At 52.1% G+C, this 19107-nt stretch overlaps 2 protein-coding genes across 3 annotated transcripts in view; one reads left to right on the forward strand and one right to left on the reverse strand.

The window, feature by feature from the left end:
- Positions 1–621: 621 nt before the first annotated feature.
- FICD (FIC domain protein adenylyltransferase) lies at positions 622–5271 on the forward strand. The gene is made up of 3 exons (XM_043557809.1): positions 622–746; positions 2230–2582; positions 3590–5271. Exons 1-3 carry the CDS (start codon positions 625–627, stop codon positions 4663–4665), a joined length of 1551 nt encoding a protein of 516 aa, XP_043413744.1. The 5' UTR covers positions 622–624; the 3' UTR covers positions 4666–5271.
- A 2601-nt stretch (positions 5272–7872) lies between these two features.
- SART3 (spliceosome associated factor 3, U4/U6 recycling protein) overlaps positions 7873–19107 on the reverse strand; it is a 36715-nt gene continuing 25480 nt past the window's right edge. For both annotated transcript variants that reach the window (XM_043557805.1, XM_043557808.1), the window contains exons 13-19: positions 16287–16399; positions 15269–15345; positions 14506–14674; positions 11583–12037; positions 10676–10828; positions 9586–9776; positions 7873–8836 (exon numbers count right to left, since the gene is read on the reverse strand). In XM_043557805.1, the coding sequence (XP_043413740.1) occupies positions 8659–8836; positions 9586–9776; positions 10676–10828; positions 11583–12037; positions 14506–14674; positions 15269–15345; positions 16287–16399 (1336 nt within the window). In that variant the 3' untranslated portion in view covers positions 7873–8658. The remainder of the gene's footprint in view (positions 8837–9585; positions 9777–10675; positions 10829–11582; positions 12038–14505; positions 14675–15268; positions 15346–16286; positions 16400–19107) is intronic.

The following is a 19107-nucleotide window of genomic DNA, read 5'->3' on the forward strand; positions in this document are numbered from 1 at the left end:
TTAATGCTTAGCATTTCTGGGCACGTCCTGGGTGTTTAATTTCAATACTTGTGAACTAAGACGGAAGTTTCAGCTCTCTGCTTCAAGGAAAAATCTCTATGTCCCTGGCAAGCTAAATAAACCAGCCAGCTCCTTCTCGAGCGGATGCCAAATTAAAAACTCAGGGAGGAAAAGGAAAAGAGGTCAGAAACGACGGCAACCCTGGTACAGCGTCGTGGCTAAGAACAAGGGGCTGTGACGGCAGACTAACAGGGTGGAGAGCACCCTCATTTCACACCTAAGGAAAAGGAGGCCCAGGAGAAGGGCCCCAGGACGTGGAGAGGGAAGCACAGCACTCCGGGGCTGGCGGAATTACCAGTTTCCGACCGCGGCATCTATCATACCCGCAGATCTCCGCGCCCGCGCGGGTTTTCCGCACGCTACTCCCGCCTCTCGCCCGGGCACCGCCCCGCCTGTTGCTTATTGGCCGCTGCGGGCACGAGACCAACGCAGGAGCCAGCCAATGGGAGTGGCCCACGGCGCATCTTTCCCGGGGAAGCAGGAGCTGACGCGAAAACCCGGAAGTCCGAGGGGCGGACAGGTTGGGGAAGCCAATCCGCCACGACGAGGGTGGCGAACCACCCAATGGCGAGGCGAGGCGCCGGGGGCGGGGCCAGAAGGCCGGCGGCGGAGCAGGGCCTGGGAGCCGGCGGCTGCGGGGCCTCCGAGCGCCTGGAAGTGGGCTGCAGGGTCGGAAGCCGCGCGCGGTAGGAGGGGGAGAGCCCAAGGGGCTCGGAAAGAGCCGGCTGGGCAGGGGGCGGCGGGGGAGTGAGTCCTGGGCGGGGTTCAGAGGGACTGTAGCCCAGCCCCTCTGGGCGTCAGTTTCCCCCTTCCTAGGGTAGCGAGGGGTGAGATTCGCATCTCCTGCCTCCCCTGCGCAGACCCGCGTCCCTGGCGAACTCCAGCCCTGCCGTGTATCCCGTCCCTCCGGGAGCCGCACAAAGCACCTGGATGAAGCAGTGACTCACACCCTCCTCTAAACCCCTACAGGACGCCAAGCGTACCCCCGTTAGGGCGCAGACCAAGCCATTTCAGATGTTATCAACGAGCCAGCTTCCCCATTAGCCTCTAAGCCCTGAGCGATCACAAACCTCATCAGTCATTTCTGGGTCTTGGAGGCCCAGCACCAGAAGCAGGCCGGAATAGGGGTACACGGGCCCTGGTTGAGAATAAGGTAGAGGTTAAGACCTGGGCACTCTTCCTAGATGCACTGAGGATTCATTCTTCATGCTTCTGTTTACTCCCATGGCCTTCTAGAAACTGACTTGCTGATTCAGTTTCCTTTGTAAAATGGAGCTAAGGGTAGCTTTCCTTCATAAGGTGTTAAGGAGTAAGTGAGATAATGCATGGCTACCCCGCAGCCCAGTGCTCAGTACACCATAGTTGCCCAATAAATGCTTATTGTCAGCATAATGGTGCTTGCATACCTGACCCCTCCACCTCCACTGCCAGCCCCAAGCACATGCCCACTGTCCCGATGGTGGGTGAGGAGTGGGTCACCCACTCTGGCCCACAGCTGGAGGTTTTGAGATGCTTGGACTGCCCAAGCTCTAGGTGAGATCGTTGCTGGGCAGGCCAGGAAAGGAAGGCCAGAGAGGGGAGGGCAGCACTGTGGCTAATACCAGGGTGAGGGCATGAAGAGGCAGTAAATCAGGCCACAAAAATAGTTCTGTGTGTCAGACACTAGGCCCCAGAACTGCCTTGGCCAATCTTGATGTGTGACCACAGAGATTTGTGGTCAAGGGAGGTTGGGGGAGAGTTCCTGAATTCAAGTCCCAAGACTGTCACTTACTCACTGGGTGACTTGGGGCGAGGGGCTTCGTCTCTGAGCCTGTTTCCTCATCTGGAGAAGTGGGAGGACGATAGATAGCATCTGCTCCTGTTGGAGACTGGTAGAGATAGTATGCATGAGGTCCTTGGTACTTAGCATGGGGCCTGGCACACAGTAAGCGCTCAATAAATGTTGAGTGCGGTAGCATTACTGCTCAGAGTCCCAACGGCCTGGAAGTGGCACCAGTCTTTCGGGCTGGCGCCTCCCCGTTTATAAGCACTTCCTGCCTTGCCTCAATCCCCCTGGTCATAGTGAAGTAAGAGGTGTGGGAGCCTCCAAGCCCCAGCTGAAGTCAGCAACATATCTTGCGTGTGTCCCCTTCCCCCACCTCATCCCCTACAACTCTTGGTCCCCTGCAGATCCTGCTCTGAGGCAACGGAGTATGTCCAGGGGGCCTGCCCCTCCGTCCAGATGACACTCATGCCGATGGCTTCAGTGATGGCAGTGACTGAACCGAAGTGGGTCTCCGTCTGGGGCCGCTTCCTGTGGGTGATGCTGCTGAGCATGGTGTTGGGGTCCCTGCTGGCGCTGCTGCTGCCGCTGGGGCCCATCGAAGAGCAGTGTCTGACCGTGCTCAAAGGCTTCTACCTGCTCAGGAGCAAGCTGGACAGGGTGCAGCATGCCGTCACCAAGTGTACCAGCCCGTCTACAGAGCTCAGTGTCACCTCCGGCGATGCGGCACTGCTGGCGGTCAGGACCAAGGCCTCTCCAGGTAAGACAGACTGGCCAGCTCTCCTCAACACTTGTTAATTTCATAGATATTTACAGTGCATACTGGGTCGTGTGTGCAGGACACAGGGCCACTAAGGGGAACAAGTCTACCCTGAGCTCCCGGCTCAGACAAGCTGACCAATGACTGCCGCACAGCATCACCAGCCTGGTGATGGGGAAGGAGGGGAGCACACCAGGAAGGCTCCCTGGAGGGGATGCCTCAGCTGAGACCCCAGTGTAAATAGGAAAATGACCAAAAGGAAAGGGCATGAGGGGAAAGTGCACCAGGCAGAGACCCGGAGGGTGAGAGGGCTTGGGCATCCAAGGAAAAGAAGCCAAGTATGTGTTAATGACCCTCAGCAGTGGGTGGAGGGCTGGTGAGGGAGGGCTTGAGCTAGAGAAGTTTCTACCCCCGCGCTGTCCTCTGTGGTGCACTGTTAGGAGGCTGAGCTACCCTGGTCTCTACCCGCCGGATGCTAGTAGCACCCTCACGCCCTTAACTGTGACACCCCACCATGTCTCAGACGCTGCTGGATGTCCTCTAAAGGACAAAATCACCCCTGCTTGAGAATCACTGGGTTAAAAGATTTAAAGAACAGATCAGGGGTGGGGAAGCCCCCAGGGCCTGGCACCGGGGCGTGGAGGTGGGGGGGGGGGGCGCTGTTCACAGCCTAGGCCTGAAGGGACAGGAGCAGGGATCAGCATCATCAGGACTGATCCAGGACAGCAGAGAGCTGAGAAGATCATACAGGAGGGCCACCTGACAGGAGTTGTGGCCACAGCCACTCACTTCGGCCCTCAGAAAGCTGGGGGCTGGGGAGTCTAGGTGATACCTCCCAGGGTGGAGGCTGTGGCTCTGGGGACACACACACACCAGGTATGGGGCACAAACGCATCCACACACACAGAGAGAGTGCTGGGACGAGCCCCCTGAAGCACCGGCACAGGGGACAGCGCCCCTGAACATCCCGTGCCCTCCCTACCCATGCTTCTTTGGCTCTCTTCTAGCTGGGAAGTTGGAAGCCAAAGCAGCTCTGAACCAAGCCCTGGAAATGAAACGCCAAGGCAAGCGAGAGAAAGCCCACAAGCTCTTCTTGCACGCCCTCCAAATGGACCCAGACTTCGCAGACGCGCTCAACGAGTTCGGCATCTTTTCCGAAGAGGACAAGGACATCGTCCAGGCCGATTACTTGTACGCCAGAGCGTTGACCATCTCGCCCTACCACGAGAAAGCACTGGTCAACCGGGACCGGACACTGCCGCTGGTGGAGGAGATCGACCAGAGGTATTTCAGCATCATTGACAGCAAAGTGAAGAAGGTCATGTCCATCCCCAAGGGCAACTCCGCGCTGCGCAGGGTCATGGAGGAAACCTACTACCATCACATCTACCACACGGTCGCGATCGAGGGCAACACCCTCACCCTCTCGGAAATCAGGCACATCCTCGAGACCCGCTATGCCGTGCCAGGGAAAAGCCTGGAGGAGCAGAACGAGGTCATCGGCATGCACGCAGCAATGACGTACATCAACACAACGCTGGTTTCCCGCATCGGCTCTGTGGCCATCGGCGACGTGCTGGAGATCCATAGGCGGGTGCTGGGTTACGTGGATCCAGTGGAAGCTGGCAGGTTTCGGACGACACAGGTCCTGGTGGGACATCACATCCCTCCCCATCCTCAAGACGTGGAAAAGCAGATGGAGGAGTTCATCCAGTGGCTCAACTCCGAGGACGCCATGAACCTGCACCCGGTGGAGTTTGCGGCCCTGGCCCATTATAAACTGGTTTACATCCACCCTTTCATCGACGGCAACGGAAGGACCTCGCGCCTGCTCATGAACCTCATCCTGATGCAAGCGGGCTACCCCCCCATCACCATCCGCAAGGAGCAGAGGTCCGAGTACTACCACGTACTGGAAGTCGCCAACGAAGGCGACGTGAGGCCGTTCATCCGCTTCATCGCCAAGTGTACGGAGACCACCCTGGACACCCTGCTCTTTGCCACAACCGAGTACCCGGTGGCCCTGCCAGAGGCCACGCCCAACCATTCCGGGTTTAAGGAGACTCTGCCCGTGAGGCCCTAACCCCGGAGAGCCTCCCTTGGTGCCAAGGGATGACCCAGTGGGAAGCAACACTTAGCATTTCTAGAAACCTAGCCGTCTCCCGGAGCAAAAGGAGACCGATTAGGAACTTAAGCGTTCTTTACCTCCAAACGTTTTCGTTAAAAAAGCGACAAAACTAAATTATTAAGCCCTGTCTTTAAGGTAACTTATAACTCAGCCCAAGTTATTTATTTTCTTCTTTTGAGCTAGTAAATGTTGTGTGGTGTCCGCTGTCCGTGGTGGTGGCCCCAGTAGGCGCTGGGGGCGCACCGGTGCGCTTTGTGTGACCAGAACACGGGTTCTGGAGCAGAATTTGCACTCGGGTCGGGAGAGGCCGGGAGTGTGGAATGAGATCTAGGGCCCCAGGAGTAACTCCTCCAAGTGTTTCTATGAAACTGGCTGAGAGGTGCTGGGACTTCACCTGGGAGGTCAGCACTCTTGGTGCGAACCTGGTCCCGGTTCTGAGAAATAATGGAAAGCTTTCTTTCTGAGAGAGTTTTGCTCCCCTACAAAGAGATGAGCGTTGTGACTAATTCTCACTAGTAGGGCAGACTTTTGAGATACAAAATAAAAAATGCTGACAACGTCTCTGTGAGATACCTTGCTTATTTCAAGGAAGTCTTTGAGTCCTAGGTGGCTTGCGAACGCGAGTCGCAGAGGCTGGTTTTTTTTTTTTCCCTGTCAAGACTCTTTTTCTAATTAAGAATAGCGGAGCGGCCAGCTTGGTTTTCTCTGTGTCTGAATGTTTCTCACACTTCATTTGCAACAACTCAGGCCAGATGTTTTAGTCTCAAAGTTCTGAGTTCGTCACTCGACTGGGTCATACCACAAGTCAGGTATTGTGCACGTGGCCAAGTCTGACTCTGTAACATCTTGTGTAGGTAGACATTCAAGAATACATCTGAGAAAACAGATGCCACCTATGAACACCAAATATGCATTTTTGGTAACGAACTGGAGTGTCTCCCAAACCAAGGGAAAACCCTTAGCCATAGTCCGATGTGTCTCTCTTGTCGTGCAGTTTGATCCACGTACTCACCTGACCCCCACCACCCGCAGCCAGGGTACAGCACGGTGTCCAGCATTCCCTCGGGGAAGCAAAAGAGATTGCCTTCCAGTGGCCTTATTTTTCTAGGAACTTGTAAAACGATAAAATGTACCACACGGCCAAGTTTCTGCGTCATCATTCTATGGAAGAAGGTTCTCTATCGATAGTACACGGCAGAGGCGACAAGGTGACCGCTGCTGTGCTCCTCAGAGTCAAAAGGGCCATGGGTCCCCCTCCCAGTGACGGAGCACGGGACATCTCACACCGTAGTGCACTGTGTCAGGGTCCAAATGATGGTGAATACATACAAAGTGTGGTCTCTGCCTTGAGAAGTCACACACTGACGGTAAGGAGGTCACTATTCTGAAGTAGCAGGTGTCTGTATACCTCTTTAACTGTGTAATTAGCAGAGTAGCTCTCTGAAGGATTAAGAAAAATGTCTGAAGTGGCCCCGAGTGATATTCACACCTCTATAAAAAATCTTTTCGTATTTGCACGTTGCCGTAAGGTAGCTCTTCAACCTAACTCTTCTTGATGTTATAGGCACACCAAGGAAGCCTGACGGCGGCGCTCTGTACTATAGAAAAGCGTGCGCTTTAGTTCTGTTGCGAAGGATGTTATTTTAACAGATGACTGACTCTAGTAAAGTATTTTACGACAGAAAGGCCCGAGACTCGGCTGTCTTATCCAAGAGCTGTTCCCGTTTGTTACGAGGATGAAGGAGGAATTCTTGCAGAACGTGAAGTCCTATTTAGATTGTTGTGGCAGAAAACAGATCCCAGACGGTAATTTCAACAGGAAAATGGGACAGAACCCATTAGGTTAGCCACCTACCTGTGCCGGCAGGGAGAAGTCACCGACCTGTCACTGACACTCCCAACTGCGTGCCATTTCGTGCTCCTGTTTGCCAACAGTTCTTCGTTTCCTGGGGAAAACACATAGACCCACTCACATGTTCCCGACAAGTCTGTTTCTAGAGCCATCAACACCCTGAGCTCCAGCCTGAAGAGGTTCAACTCTGTGATGGGCCTGTGTTGACAGGCGAGAGCACAAAGTGAGGGCAGAAGGCTGCCCCCATCAAGAAAACAGAACAGTAAGACGGGAAGCCGCGAGAGTAAAGCCACATTAACCTGGATCAGGAAGGGAATATTCGTGGCTCCTCGGCAGCCGTCCCTGAGCATCCCCAGTCCCCTCACCCAGCGAGCAGGCTTCTGCAGGAGGGTGAGTGGCCATATTCCAAAGAGCACAGGAGGAACCAGGGTCACAGCACACGTTCTTCTGGCTGCTTCCAGCAGCCACTACTTGAATTTAATTCAGAAGTAACACCTGACAAAAAATGTTTTGTGCCAAAGAGAAAGACAAGGTAGAGGGGAACCTTCAGATTAAAAGCCTTGGGAGGTTTATCAACCGATCCTAACTTACCGGGGTGGGGGGCGGGGGATACATTTACAGAACAACAGGAAACTGGCCATATGGATAGCTGAGGACACGAAGGCATGACTGCTCATGTTTCTAGGGATGATGACAATACTGTGACCTTTAGGTCTTTATGTCTTTGAGGCAGGTGCTACGCCGTTACTGGGGGAGTCCTGTGATGTCCGTAACAGGCAGGAGGGGGTGGGGGCAGAAATGAAGGCCGATGCGCTAGATGGGAAATGCTGAGGCTCAGTGGCAGGCGCGTAAGGACTTCCTTTTGCTCTTCTGTCTGTGCTTTTGTATAATGCTTACAGTTTTCTGTGAAAAATGTAGTAAAGCCTGATGCACAGAAACTTAAAAAACCAGAGAGGTGGGTTGATTTCCATCACACATGAAAGCATTTCCTGATTTCTTCCCCCAGAGTGTCTTTACAAAGTCTGTTTCCCTATTGGACTGGCAATGCTGCTCTTAAAGCAATAAATATTTGATAGAAGCAGAGAGGTAAAAAAAAAAAAAAAAAAAAAAAGCTTAAAAGCTGCAGTGCCAACATGCTGCAAAGTAAAGTTTAAAACTGAAGACCCATCACAACGGAAAGGATTTAAATCAAAGGGACAACAGGATTGGACTTAGAAAAGTTCTATTCACACATGTGTTAGGTAACACCAAGTGCACCCATCTCAAAACACGTCCGGGTTTGAATGAACATCTGAGTACCATTCGGCAAGAAGTTTTTAAGAGAACTTCAGTTTAATAAACAAAGCTAAGTGGGAAGAATTTAAGTTTGCACTTGACATGGCATTTAAACAAAACCAAAGGGCTGAAACGCGATGTTTAGACAAAGAATACAGTTCACTCAACACTAGGCAAACAAAATGGTCCACGGCAGGTGGCGCACAGAACTCCCAGACAAAACAAATGTCACAAAGACTCGGCTTTTAGGAAACATAAAACAATGGGTCGATGTGTCATTTACAAATACATAATATAAAAACGCGCACAGCCCCCTTGAACAAAAATCCATCAATTTTTTTTTAGGTGACTTCCCCTATCCCCACCACCCCTTTACTAAAATAGGCCATTCTGGTGAATTACTAGCATCTGCCATTTTGTCTTTTAAAATTAAAAGAGTGACGGGCACGTGTGCTGTGCAAGGTGTAAGAGAAGTGTCTTATAAAAGGGGGCCAGAGCTGGCCGAAAACATTTGGACAGGTGGGTCTCAAAACGGTGTTTGAGTTTCACTTCTGTTTCTCACTCCATAAGACACAAAAATATTTTAGGAAACTACACCCTGGGCCCAACCACGGAGTGATCATTTTCCTCCTATTGCCCTCAATATGAGGGAGCGCTTCAAGCCTCTTGCCTTGGACACCCTCATCCCTTTCTGTCTAACCCAGAGGAAAATGTGCAACGGGGTGCTGCCCCGGGCCCCTCCATGCCCAGAGTACCGCCGGGTGCCGGGTGGTCTTCCTGGCCAGCATGAAGTAAGGCATTTCCCTTCTCCACAGTCCCATTCACTTTCTCAGAAGCAACTTGGCAAAATCAGCATTGGACATCTTGGGTGCCTCGGTGGCCGCTGAGGTGGTGACCGCTGGCCGCGGGGCGGGGCCGTTCTCAGCCTGAGCGGCCGGGGCGCCCGGGCGCTGCAGGGCACGAGGCAGCAGGGAGAGCTGGGTTCTTCCCTTCCCCCGCCTGGAAGAGCAAACACCGAATGTATCCTTTCCAAGCAACAATTCACGGCCCCTCCTTGATTTGGGAAAAGAAGCCAGGACGGTCTTATATCACCCAAAGCTAAAAGGTGAAGACTGTACTTTCAAGGGTCATTTCTGCAGTCTGTTACGAGACAAGTTTCTCTCAATGCACAGAGCACAAAGTTAAGAGGTGAAGAGTGAATACCAGAAAGGTAAAGATGATCCCCGTTCTCCCTGACTTTGAACTGGCAAAAACCGGTTTAACAAACTGCCCCTTCCACAATTTTGGCAAACACCAACCCTGTGCAATACAGTCACGAGCAGGGCGGATCAAAATGCTGTCATCCTTCGGACCTCACCAACTAACGTCACAATTTTGCCGTCTCATTCCTACCGGCTGAAAACCTGGCTCTTACGAGGATTATAGCTGGGGCTACAGGTCACCCCGGCAAGCTTCTGAATCCACACGTATGGACCCTACTGCCAAAGGAGGCTTTAAAATAACCGCCGCCTAGAAACCGACCGCCCTCAAATAAGTCACGTGTATAAACCGTGAACACCAGAAGGGCTCCGCTCCCTGGCTCACGCGCCGTGCGGACCTGCTCCGGGCACCCTGCTCTGGTGAGCCACGGTGAGCGTCCCCAGCACGGCAGGCCCTGGCTCTCTGCCCAAACCCGCGTGACTAGCAGGAAACCAGCTAGCGGCGCCGGCCAGGACGGAGTCTGCGCCCGGTGGCACGCAAGCACTTACGCTCCATAAATCTGCCGCGGCACCAAGGCACCACCTGGCGCTCTCCTTGCTTCTGGCTTCTCTGGAACCTTCCTCTGAGGGGGATTGCTGATGGCCACTTTGATGACATTCTCTTTGACAGTCATGCCATCCATCTTCAGTACGGCCTGTGACGCCTGAGATTCACTTTCGTACTCCACATAAGCCAGGCCCTGAAAGAGGCGGAGCCAGAGCCGTCAGGTCAGGTGCTGCGCAGCCAGACCCGACTTCCTCCCTCAGTTCTGGAAGCCGGTACCGGGCAGGCACCCCGTCATCGGGTTCCCTCCCCCCACCGCCACCGTCCTTTGTCTACAGATTTATTCGCTGGCCCTGCTCTTCCTCTCTGTTTCTGCCACCGACCGTAACTTCAGATCATCTTTGTGAGGTCGGTACACCTCATGCTTGCTCCAGCAAAAAAAAAAAAGGAAAGAAAAAAAAGATAAGAATAACGAAGGAAAGAAAGAAACGGACAGACGGACCAGTATAAATCCAGCAAAAACAAATGGATGAGGCGGCTGGACACGGGATGAGCCCTCAGGTCTGCACCTCGGCCCCTCCTTGCTTCACAGTCTTCAACTCTCCATCACCCTGGACGGCCGGGGGAACGAGAGGTCATCCAAACACGTGCCTGAACAACTACTCAGAATGTCGCACAAAAAGGATCTTGCAAGGTGCCCAGGGGGGCTAAGGGGAGGACGTGATGGGGTCTCGGGGAGGGACGGGAAGTGGTGGCTGGAGGCCTAGTGAAGGGGCCAGCCTGGGCAAGAGGGCGCTCGCTCCGGAAGAGGGCACCTCGCCCACACCTCACAGCCAGGGGTCTGCGCTGAGGCCCCCGCTAATTCAGGGCAGGTTCCCCGCCACGGCCGATGCCCTATTCTTTTTAGCATAATTAGCTGGAAACGAGCCAATCCGAGTCCAAATGCAAGTAGAACCAAGTGTCCTATCATTCTGTCAACCTGTCGTTTCTCAGCAGACAAACCAGAAACCCACTCAGAACCTAACAGCCTGAACAGATGGAGAACGAGGCTGGCCCGAGCCTTGGGAGGCTAACGCATCGCGCGCAGACACTGACCTTCGGTTTGCCCGCCCGGTTGGTAACCAGCCTGATGTCCTTCACGGTGCCATGAGCCTTACAGATCTCTTCCAGTTCCTCTTTAGTGCAGGAAAAAGGCAGGCCCGAGACAAACAGCTTGTGTTTCTCCAGGGCAGTGCTGTACCTGAACACCTACAGAAAGAAGGGAGGGAAACGAAGTCAAGCACCCACAGCCCCATCCAGCACACCACACCCTAGTGCATACCAGACTCAGCCCGGAGACGGGAGCCAACCCTGGGCGCCACAGATTGGTTTTTTTGTTTGTTTGTTTGTTTTTAATGTTTGTTATTTTTGAGTGAGAAAGCATGAGCAGAGGAGGGGCAGAGAGCGAGGGAGACACAGAATCTGAGGCAGGCTCCAGGCTCCGAGCTGTCAGCACAGAAAACTGATGTGGGGCTCGAACCCACGAACAGCCGCATCGTGACCTGAGACAAAGTCTGACGCTTAACCCACTGAGCCCCCCAGGCGCCCCTGGGTGCTGTGAATTGTTAATGGCACCACTCCAAGCAAGTCACTTTAACTTCCTCTTCCAGAACATGGCAAGAATGGAAGCCGCTGTTCTCCTAGTGTGGGCAAGGAGCCGACAAGGCAGTATGTTAAATACCTCACACGGCCCCCTCGCCCCCTCTCCACTGCTAAATTCGGCGGCAAGCAGCCATTGTTACGGTTCCTAATGTTCTCATCACGTGTCAACCAGCGCGGGCTCGAAGAAACCGAGCCAGGAGTCAGGCCTCAGCTACCCAGCTCAGAACAGACCCGGTTAACGCGGCAGTTACCAGACTACAGATACCGCACGTGGACGCTAAATGTTAGCGGCTCCAGGAGAAAAGCGTTCGCTCTGCCCGCAGCAACCCAACACGAAAGGCGTCGTGTTGCACAGACCCACCTTGAAATCGGGATTTTTGCTCTTATCCACACAGGGGGAAACAAACATCGGCCTCCCTTCTACGTTCTTCCGGTCTAACTCCAGCGCCTGCAGGGCGGACTTCTCCTCTTTAAACTCCACGTAGCAATAGCCTCGGAAATCGCCCCGGTTGCTGAAGATGGGCCGGATCTCCGCCACCTCCCCACAGGCCTCAAAGAGCGGCCGGAGCTGCACGTCCGGCTCACTCATGCTGTAGGGCAGGTTGCTGACGAAGACGGTGATGCTGTCCTTGCTGCTGTCGTGGGGCACCTTGGGCACGTCCCTCTTCAGGGCGGCCGCCCTCTCCTTCTGCTTGGAGGGGGGGTCCACGTCCACGGGCACACTTTTCCCCAAGAGTCCCGCTTCCGGCTCTCGGTCCTGTGCTTCTCCAGCTGAGGGAGTGCTGTCCTCAACCTTTCTGCGTTTGGAAGGCTGCTCTACAGGTCGAAGGAAGCAAAGTAGCAACGATTAAGATTTCTTCTCTTCGGGGCGCCTGGGTGGCGCAGTCGGTTAAGCGTCCGACTTCAGCCAGGTCACGATCTCGCGGTCCGGGAGTTCGAGCCCCGCGTCGGGCTCTGGGCTGATGGCTCAGAGCCTGGAGCCTGCTTCCGATTCTGTGTCTCCCTCTCTCTCTGCCCCTCCCCCGTTCATGCTCTGTCTCTTTCTGTCTCAAAAATAAATAAAACGTTAAAAAAAAAAATTAAAAGAAAAAAATTTCTTCTCTTCAGCGAGCTGTTCCCCGTAAGTGCTCTTGTGGGAAAGTTCTCCTCCCACCACAAACGGCTGGTCTGTGGCAGCTGCCCAGGACACACTCTCTGGACCTGGGCCATACCACGCCCTCTGTCAAGTCTTGCTTCACCCATTCAACTTGTCCCCCCACTTTCTGGGCCTCAGTTACATTCAGGTAGGTGGACTAAATCAGGTGATCACTTAAGCCCCCATCACCCACTCTTTTTTCTTCCTAATGTTTTTTTATTTTTGAGAGAGTGTGTGTGTCAGCGGGGGAGGGGCAGAGAGAGAGAGGGAGACAGAAGCCGAAGCAGGGTCCAGGCTCTGAGCTGTCAGCACAGAGCCCGACGCGGGGCTCGAACTCGCACACCACGAGATCATGACCTGAGCTGAAGGTGATGCTTAACTGACTGAGCCACCCAGGCGTCCCCCATCGTCCACTCTTAATTATACAGTTGATCCCTGAACAACACGGTTTTGAACTGCGCAGGTGCACTTGCACGTGGACTTTTCTGATAAATACCATTCAGCATGGAAATGTACTTTCTCTTCTGGTTTTTGCAATTACGTTTTTTCTCTAGCCTCATTATAAGCATACAGTATAAAACATACGTGACGCACAAAATATGTGTTAGTCAACTGCTGACAGCATCCCGGGAAGGCTCCCAGTCAACGGTAGGCTAGCAGTAGTTAAGTTTGGGGGGAATCAAAAGTTACACGCGGATTTTTGACTGTGCCGGAGGTTGGCACCCCTAACCCTCAAGGTTCAAGAGTCACTTGCATCAAAGGGCAGGGGATCTCCAACTTCAGGTGGCAAATGCTCCAGTACCCCTTTTGCTGGGGCAGCAACGGAGGGATGGGGCCGGGAGACTTGAATTTAAACAAGCCTCTTGGATGACTGTGCAGTACGGGCTCCACATCTACATAGCACTGCAGTCCCTAAACTGTTCACTGCTGTCTCGTGTCCTTCAGCAGAGTTTAACAACATTCCACTCCAACCCATCTGCCCCACTGCCTCCTGAGGAACGGTCCTGGAAGCCAATTGGCACTGGCCCCACTTCCAGACCTTTCCATCAACTCCCCACTGCCCTCCTAATGAAGTCTAACCATTGCACGCTGCATTCAAGAGTGGCCCCGAGTGGGCAGGCCGGCCAGCTCCTCCGGCCTCGCCTCCCCCAGCCTCCCGTACGCCAGCACACCGCCCCCAGCACGCATCGGGGCTCAAACCCAGCTACCTGCCACTCAGAGAAAATGCCAGGCTCTTCTGTGCCTCGTGCCTCGCTGTCAGTGGCACTCTGTTTGGTTTACCTTTCCCTTCCTTTGCACTTGACAGCGATCCCTCCCGCCTCCAGGTGTCGAGATGCGTGAAGTCTTTCCTGCAGACAGCTGACCCGCCAGTGGCCCTTCGGCCTCCGCCATTAATCCACACCGTGCTCTCCCACGATCCTGACTACCCACCACTGCAGTCACGTCACATCTGCCTTTCCTGCTAAACCTGGAGCCCTAGGACTGTGAGCTACCCATACATGGTCATTCTGAAGGCCCCAAAAGGTGCATAAGCAAAAGGTCGTTCAATTGGATGATGGCTCCGTTACTGTTTCCCTCTGGTTGACACCATTGTACTAGGAAAACGTATGGCGTCCCTTAATGTCTGGAGACAATGCTTTTACCTTGACTGACATTGCTGAAATAAACCTGACCCACACCTGCCCAGCCCTGGAATGGCAGGGGCAAGAGAAACACTGGCTGAAGACTCTACCAAGTCAGAACCATTTGGCAGGCCGAACAAGGCAGGTGCCCGCACAGGCTGGGGCTGCGGTGCGGGATGCTGGAGCCTGAGAGGATGAGGGGCAGGGGCAGCTGGGGTGTGGGAGCCCGAGTGGGTGAGGGGGGGTTCCACACAGCAGGCAGGCGGAGGGGGGCCGATGGCACAGTGGAGGGAGTGGAGGCTGGGAAGACAGGCCGAGGTGGCTGCAGGGCAGGGAATGGTACACGGCGTGGAGCCCGAGCAGGGGGAGGTCACGCACGTGGACGGTGGAGAGGGACAGGAAGGGTGACGGGGCACCATGCGAGCAACTTATTCTCACATGGCTTAAGACAAAAGTTCTCTGGATGTTTTTCATAACTTCACTGGAACTTGGAGACGCTCCCAAGTAGCATTTCCAGAAAGCTTTACCTTCTTCATCATCGCCCCACTCTTTCTCATCATCCTCTTCTGCTTTGCGCTTGTCTGCGCCTCTGGTCTTTTTCTTCTTTTTTAACGCCTTCTTCTCAGCCCGGGCCCTCTTCCGCTGTTCTGCCTTTTCTTCTTCTTGCTGGGCGAGCGCCGCTTCCTTCTCCGCAACCTGGGAAGTTGGGAACACGGACGCATCACTAAAATGCAGCGACTGCGGGAACTCTACGGACCCGTGGGGAGTGGTGAGGGAAGGGGACTTGGGAGTGGAAATTCACTACCCCAGGGAGAGGAGAGGTCGCCAGGAGGAGGAGGAGGGTGTCCTCACAACTTTCCCGGCCAGGGCTTATCCAGGATTCTTAGGGTTCTGTCTCTCGAGTCTACAGGATGCTCTGCAGTGTCCCCAGGAATTACTCACCAAAAGGAAGAAACACATCGTAAAACCGGGGCTCTCATTAACTGGGACGGGTTCAAGTTCCAATCACCAGGCTACGTGGGACTCCATTCTATCCCTTTCAACTATAGCCCAATAACTTTTAGGTCCCAAATCCCCCCCACTACATACTTATTGCTGGGGCTCAAATTTTGAGCCAATCCAAGAAAATGATACAAGATAGGCTTCAATGCGGATTCAAGTGTTTCACTAATTAATATTCTCTGAGCAAACGATACTTAAGACCTCAAAGGTTTTGACAAGAAATATTCATACGAAACACAGTCAAAACAGCTAGCAGAGGTTCTGAAGACTTTAAATAAGCATCATCACCTTAATTCTCTGCTCATTAACACGAGCTAATCGAGTTTCGGTTTTCTGAACAGCTATATCCCAATCTTCTAGAGTACCTTGAGAGAAAGAGAAGCAAACTTTAACTTTTTTGCATTTGCAAGGATGCAGCAGTATAAAATTTTCTTAATTTCCCCACAGCTCTACCGGAGGTCTCTCCCATCAGACAATAAAAACCGGAGAGTCGGCTCCCCATTTTAGGACTTCCTTATGGCAGGCTTGAGCTTTTCAGAATGTGAATAGTCCTCCCAGATATGTCTAAAACATCCCTTTTCTTTTAGAAGAGACTTGAAAACCAGAATACGATCTATTCTGGGCTTTCCACGGCAAAGATTAAGAAGACATTCTAATGTAACGGGTACAAGGCATTTAACGAAGATGAAGGATTTTAAGAGCTGCTCAAATGATAAATGTTAGGGTGTTTTTTATTTGCTTTTGTTGCTTCCGTGTTTTGTTTCCAGTTCCGAGGGGATCGTACCCCAAATCTAGATCAACACCCATAGGTAAATGCAATTTCCTACTGAGAACTTAATACCGAGGCTCTCAGCTAGGACAAGGGACGCACACCCCACCGAAGGCCATGTTCAGCCCTTTGCGCCTCAACGGGCCTTTCGTGTGCGTGACATCGTGCTAGAGCAGGGACTCTGAACTGCGAGCTGGCTCCCCAGGGCACAAGACTGGAGCTGTCTCTGTCATGACCGGGGGTGAGGGAGGAGTGCTGCCGGTCCCTCGTGAGCAGACAGGGCTGCTTTGCCCACCGCAAAGAATGAAGAGAACCCTGTGCCAGGGCGCATCACAGAGAGCCCTCCTTGTACCCAGAGACTCTCAGAAGAGGGGCGAGAGGATGTGGACTCACTGGCGAGTGCCATCAACGCTCTGATCGCTGAGTGCCATCTGAGCGGCGGTACCCGTACACAGTCTGTCCTTAGACTACAGTCTTGAGACCAACTGGCAAACGGGACAGACTCCAAGCCAGAAGCCGAGAGCGGAGGGTCCCCACCTTCTGTCCTCTCCATGGTGAGCAACACTTCACAGACGTGCTCGGGGTAGTCACTGGTGCACTGGACGGCCCGGTGCAGAGCCTTCCTACAGTGCTGGGTGTCACCGTGTGCCCTAGGACAGAAAACAAACCATGGCTGCCACCAGGACACAAAGCAGCAGGCACAGAGAAGGAGAGGCCGTGTTCTCACAGGCAGCGTCACAAGATCCGAAGCTCTGCGACAACGCTAGCTTCTGAGGAGGCCCTAGCTTCCCGAACTGCCCACAGCTCTTTGCACCACAGCTACTTGTAATACCTTCTCCTTTCTCCTCCAGTCAAAAGCTAAGGCTTTCTTCTAAGCCACTCTTGCCTTTAGCAACCAGATGCTACAGGAAAATGCACCTGGGGCAGTAGTCTGCGACCAGGGGACCTGCCTTTACAGCACTGGCATATGCAACACAGGTGGGAGATCTAAGAATGCCATATAACTTGATCAAGTCCCTAGAGAAACTCTAGAATGCTGTCCTACCCAAGGGAAGAATCACTAATCCAGCAGACTGCCGGATTTCATGCCCAGAGTCCCATCTTTTGGTAACTGCTGTTACTAAGAGAATATTGTTGATTGTGATGAGCAGTGGAAAGACTGCTCATCACAATCAACAATATTCTCTTAGTAACAGCAGTTATGAAACACTGTGTTCCCATTTCTATTTTTTAAAAACTTACAAACATATGTAAATATTATAAATACATATTAGGACACTAAAAAATAAAAAATTAGAGCGGCGGTTCTCCGAGTATGATCCACGTCACCCCAGAGGGTCTCCGAGACCCTTTCAGGGAGGGGATGTGCAAAGTCAAAACTACTTTTGTTGTTACTGAACACGAGTTGACTTTTTCACCGTGCTGACATTTGCACTGATGGTGCAAAAGCTACGATGGCCCTTAGCACAAATCAAGGCAGCACAGTTTTCACATCCTGTGGGGCAAAAGGAGATGTGCACACATAAAGTGCCTTTTTTGCACACCCGAGTATGACGGTTGTCCCAAAGAAGAGATCCTTTTGTTTAGGGGGCAAGCTGAACTAGTCTGTTTTCTCATGAAACAACATTTTTTACTTGAGAAAAGAGCTGAGCGACAAAACCTATGGTTATGGAGACCTGAGAATCCGGCAGACATTTCTGAAAATTAATGAAGTGGGTTCGTCACTTCAAGGAAAACCACGAACTGTATCTGTTGCCATGTTAACAGCGCAACTTTTGAGTGAAAATCCCGATTTAGGAAAATCTGTATCTGCCACTTTGAGGCTGACAGGTTCCACCTTAAGAGACTTTTCTAAGATCACAGCGGACATGAACAAAACGATACCTTTTAAAATACCGATACCTTTTAAAATACCGTATTATGGGGGCGCCTGGGTGGCGCAGTCGGTTAAGGGTCCGACTTCAGCCAGGTCACGATCTCGCGGTCCGCGAGTTCGAGCCCCGCGTCGGGCTCTGGGCTGATGGCTCAGAGCCTGGAGCCTGTTTCCGATTCTGTGTCTCCCTCTCTCTCTGCCCCTCCCCCGTTCATGCTCTGTCTCTCTCTGTCCCAAAAATAAATAAACGTTGAAAAAAAAAAATTAAAAAAAAAAAAAATACCGTATTATGAAATGTGTCGATACTGTGTAGAGCTGCATGACTCAGTAATTGAGTATTTTCCACATGAACAATGCAGGTCACAGAACCATGCATATTTGGTAAAAGGTCCGTTCAAAGTACAAAACAGACCAATAGATATTAGCAGAAGAGTCTCAGAAATTCAATGATACGGTTTCAGGTGCCACATCGCAACTATTAAGAAACTACTTGCTGGGGCGCCTGGGTGGCTTGGTCGGCTAAGCGTCTGACTTCGGCTCAGGTCATGATCTCAAAACTCATGAGTTTGAGCCCCGCATCAGGCTCTCTGCTGTTAGTGTGGAGCCCGCTTCAGTTCCTGTCTCCCTCTCTCTCTGCCCCTTCCCCAGCTCGTGCTTTTTCTCTGTCTCAAAAATAAATAAAAACATCTAAATAAACTTTTTAAAGAAAATACTACTTGCCGAATCTTGCTCTAGTATGAAAGAATATCCATACTTATCTGAAAAGCTTATTAAAATACCCCTTCTCTCTTCTAGCCTCCTATCTGCGTGAAGCCAAATTTTCTTCATATTCTTCAATGCAAATTCACAATACAGCAAATGCAAAATCCAGCAATCTTCTAACCCAAACCAATGATACTCGCAAAAATACAAAACCATGCCACTTTTCTAAGTTATTTCGGGGTTTGGAAATTAATCATTTTTCATAAATGATATATCCTTTACGGTAAACATAATGAATTTATTATTGTGACAATAAAATTATGTTTCAATCTTTCACTTTCTAATACAGTGATATTGATACTTAGGAAGATGTATCAATGTTTCTAATGTGGTCCATTAAATACACAGAACTCACATAAACAAAAGCTGTTCAGGGTTCTCAAACTTTAAGAGTGTAAGGGATCCTGACCAAAAAATCTGAGAACTGCTGGTCTAGAGGAATATTCAACAAGCTTTTTTTTTTTTTTTAAATGGTTAGTTATTTTTAGATAGCACATGTGTGCATAGGGGAGAGCCAGAGAGAGAGGGTGGGGGGGGAGGGGGAGAGGGGGAGAGAGGGAGAGAGGGAGAGGGGGAGAGAGGGAGAGAGAGACAGAATATCCCAAGCAGGCTCCATGCGGTCAGTGCAGAGCCTGATACGGGGCCCAATCCCACGAACCGTGAGGACTTGAACTAAAATCAAGAGTCAGATGCTTAACCCACTGAGCCACCCAGGCGCTGCTC

The sequence above is a fragment of the Prionailurus bengalensis genome, chromosome D3 (assembly GCF_016509475.1).
Source record: "Prionailurus bengalensis isolate Pbe53 chromosome D3, Fcat_Pben_1.1_paternal_pri, whole genome shotgun sequence".
In the NCBI taxonomy this organism is placed as follows: Eukaryota; Metazoa; Chordata; class Mammalia; order Carnivora; family Felidae; genus Prionailurus; species Prionailurus bengalensis.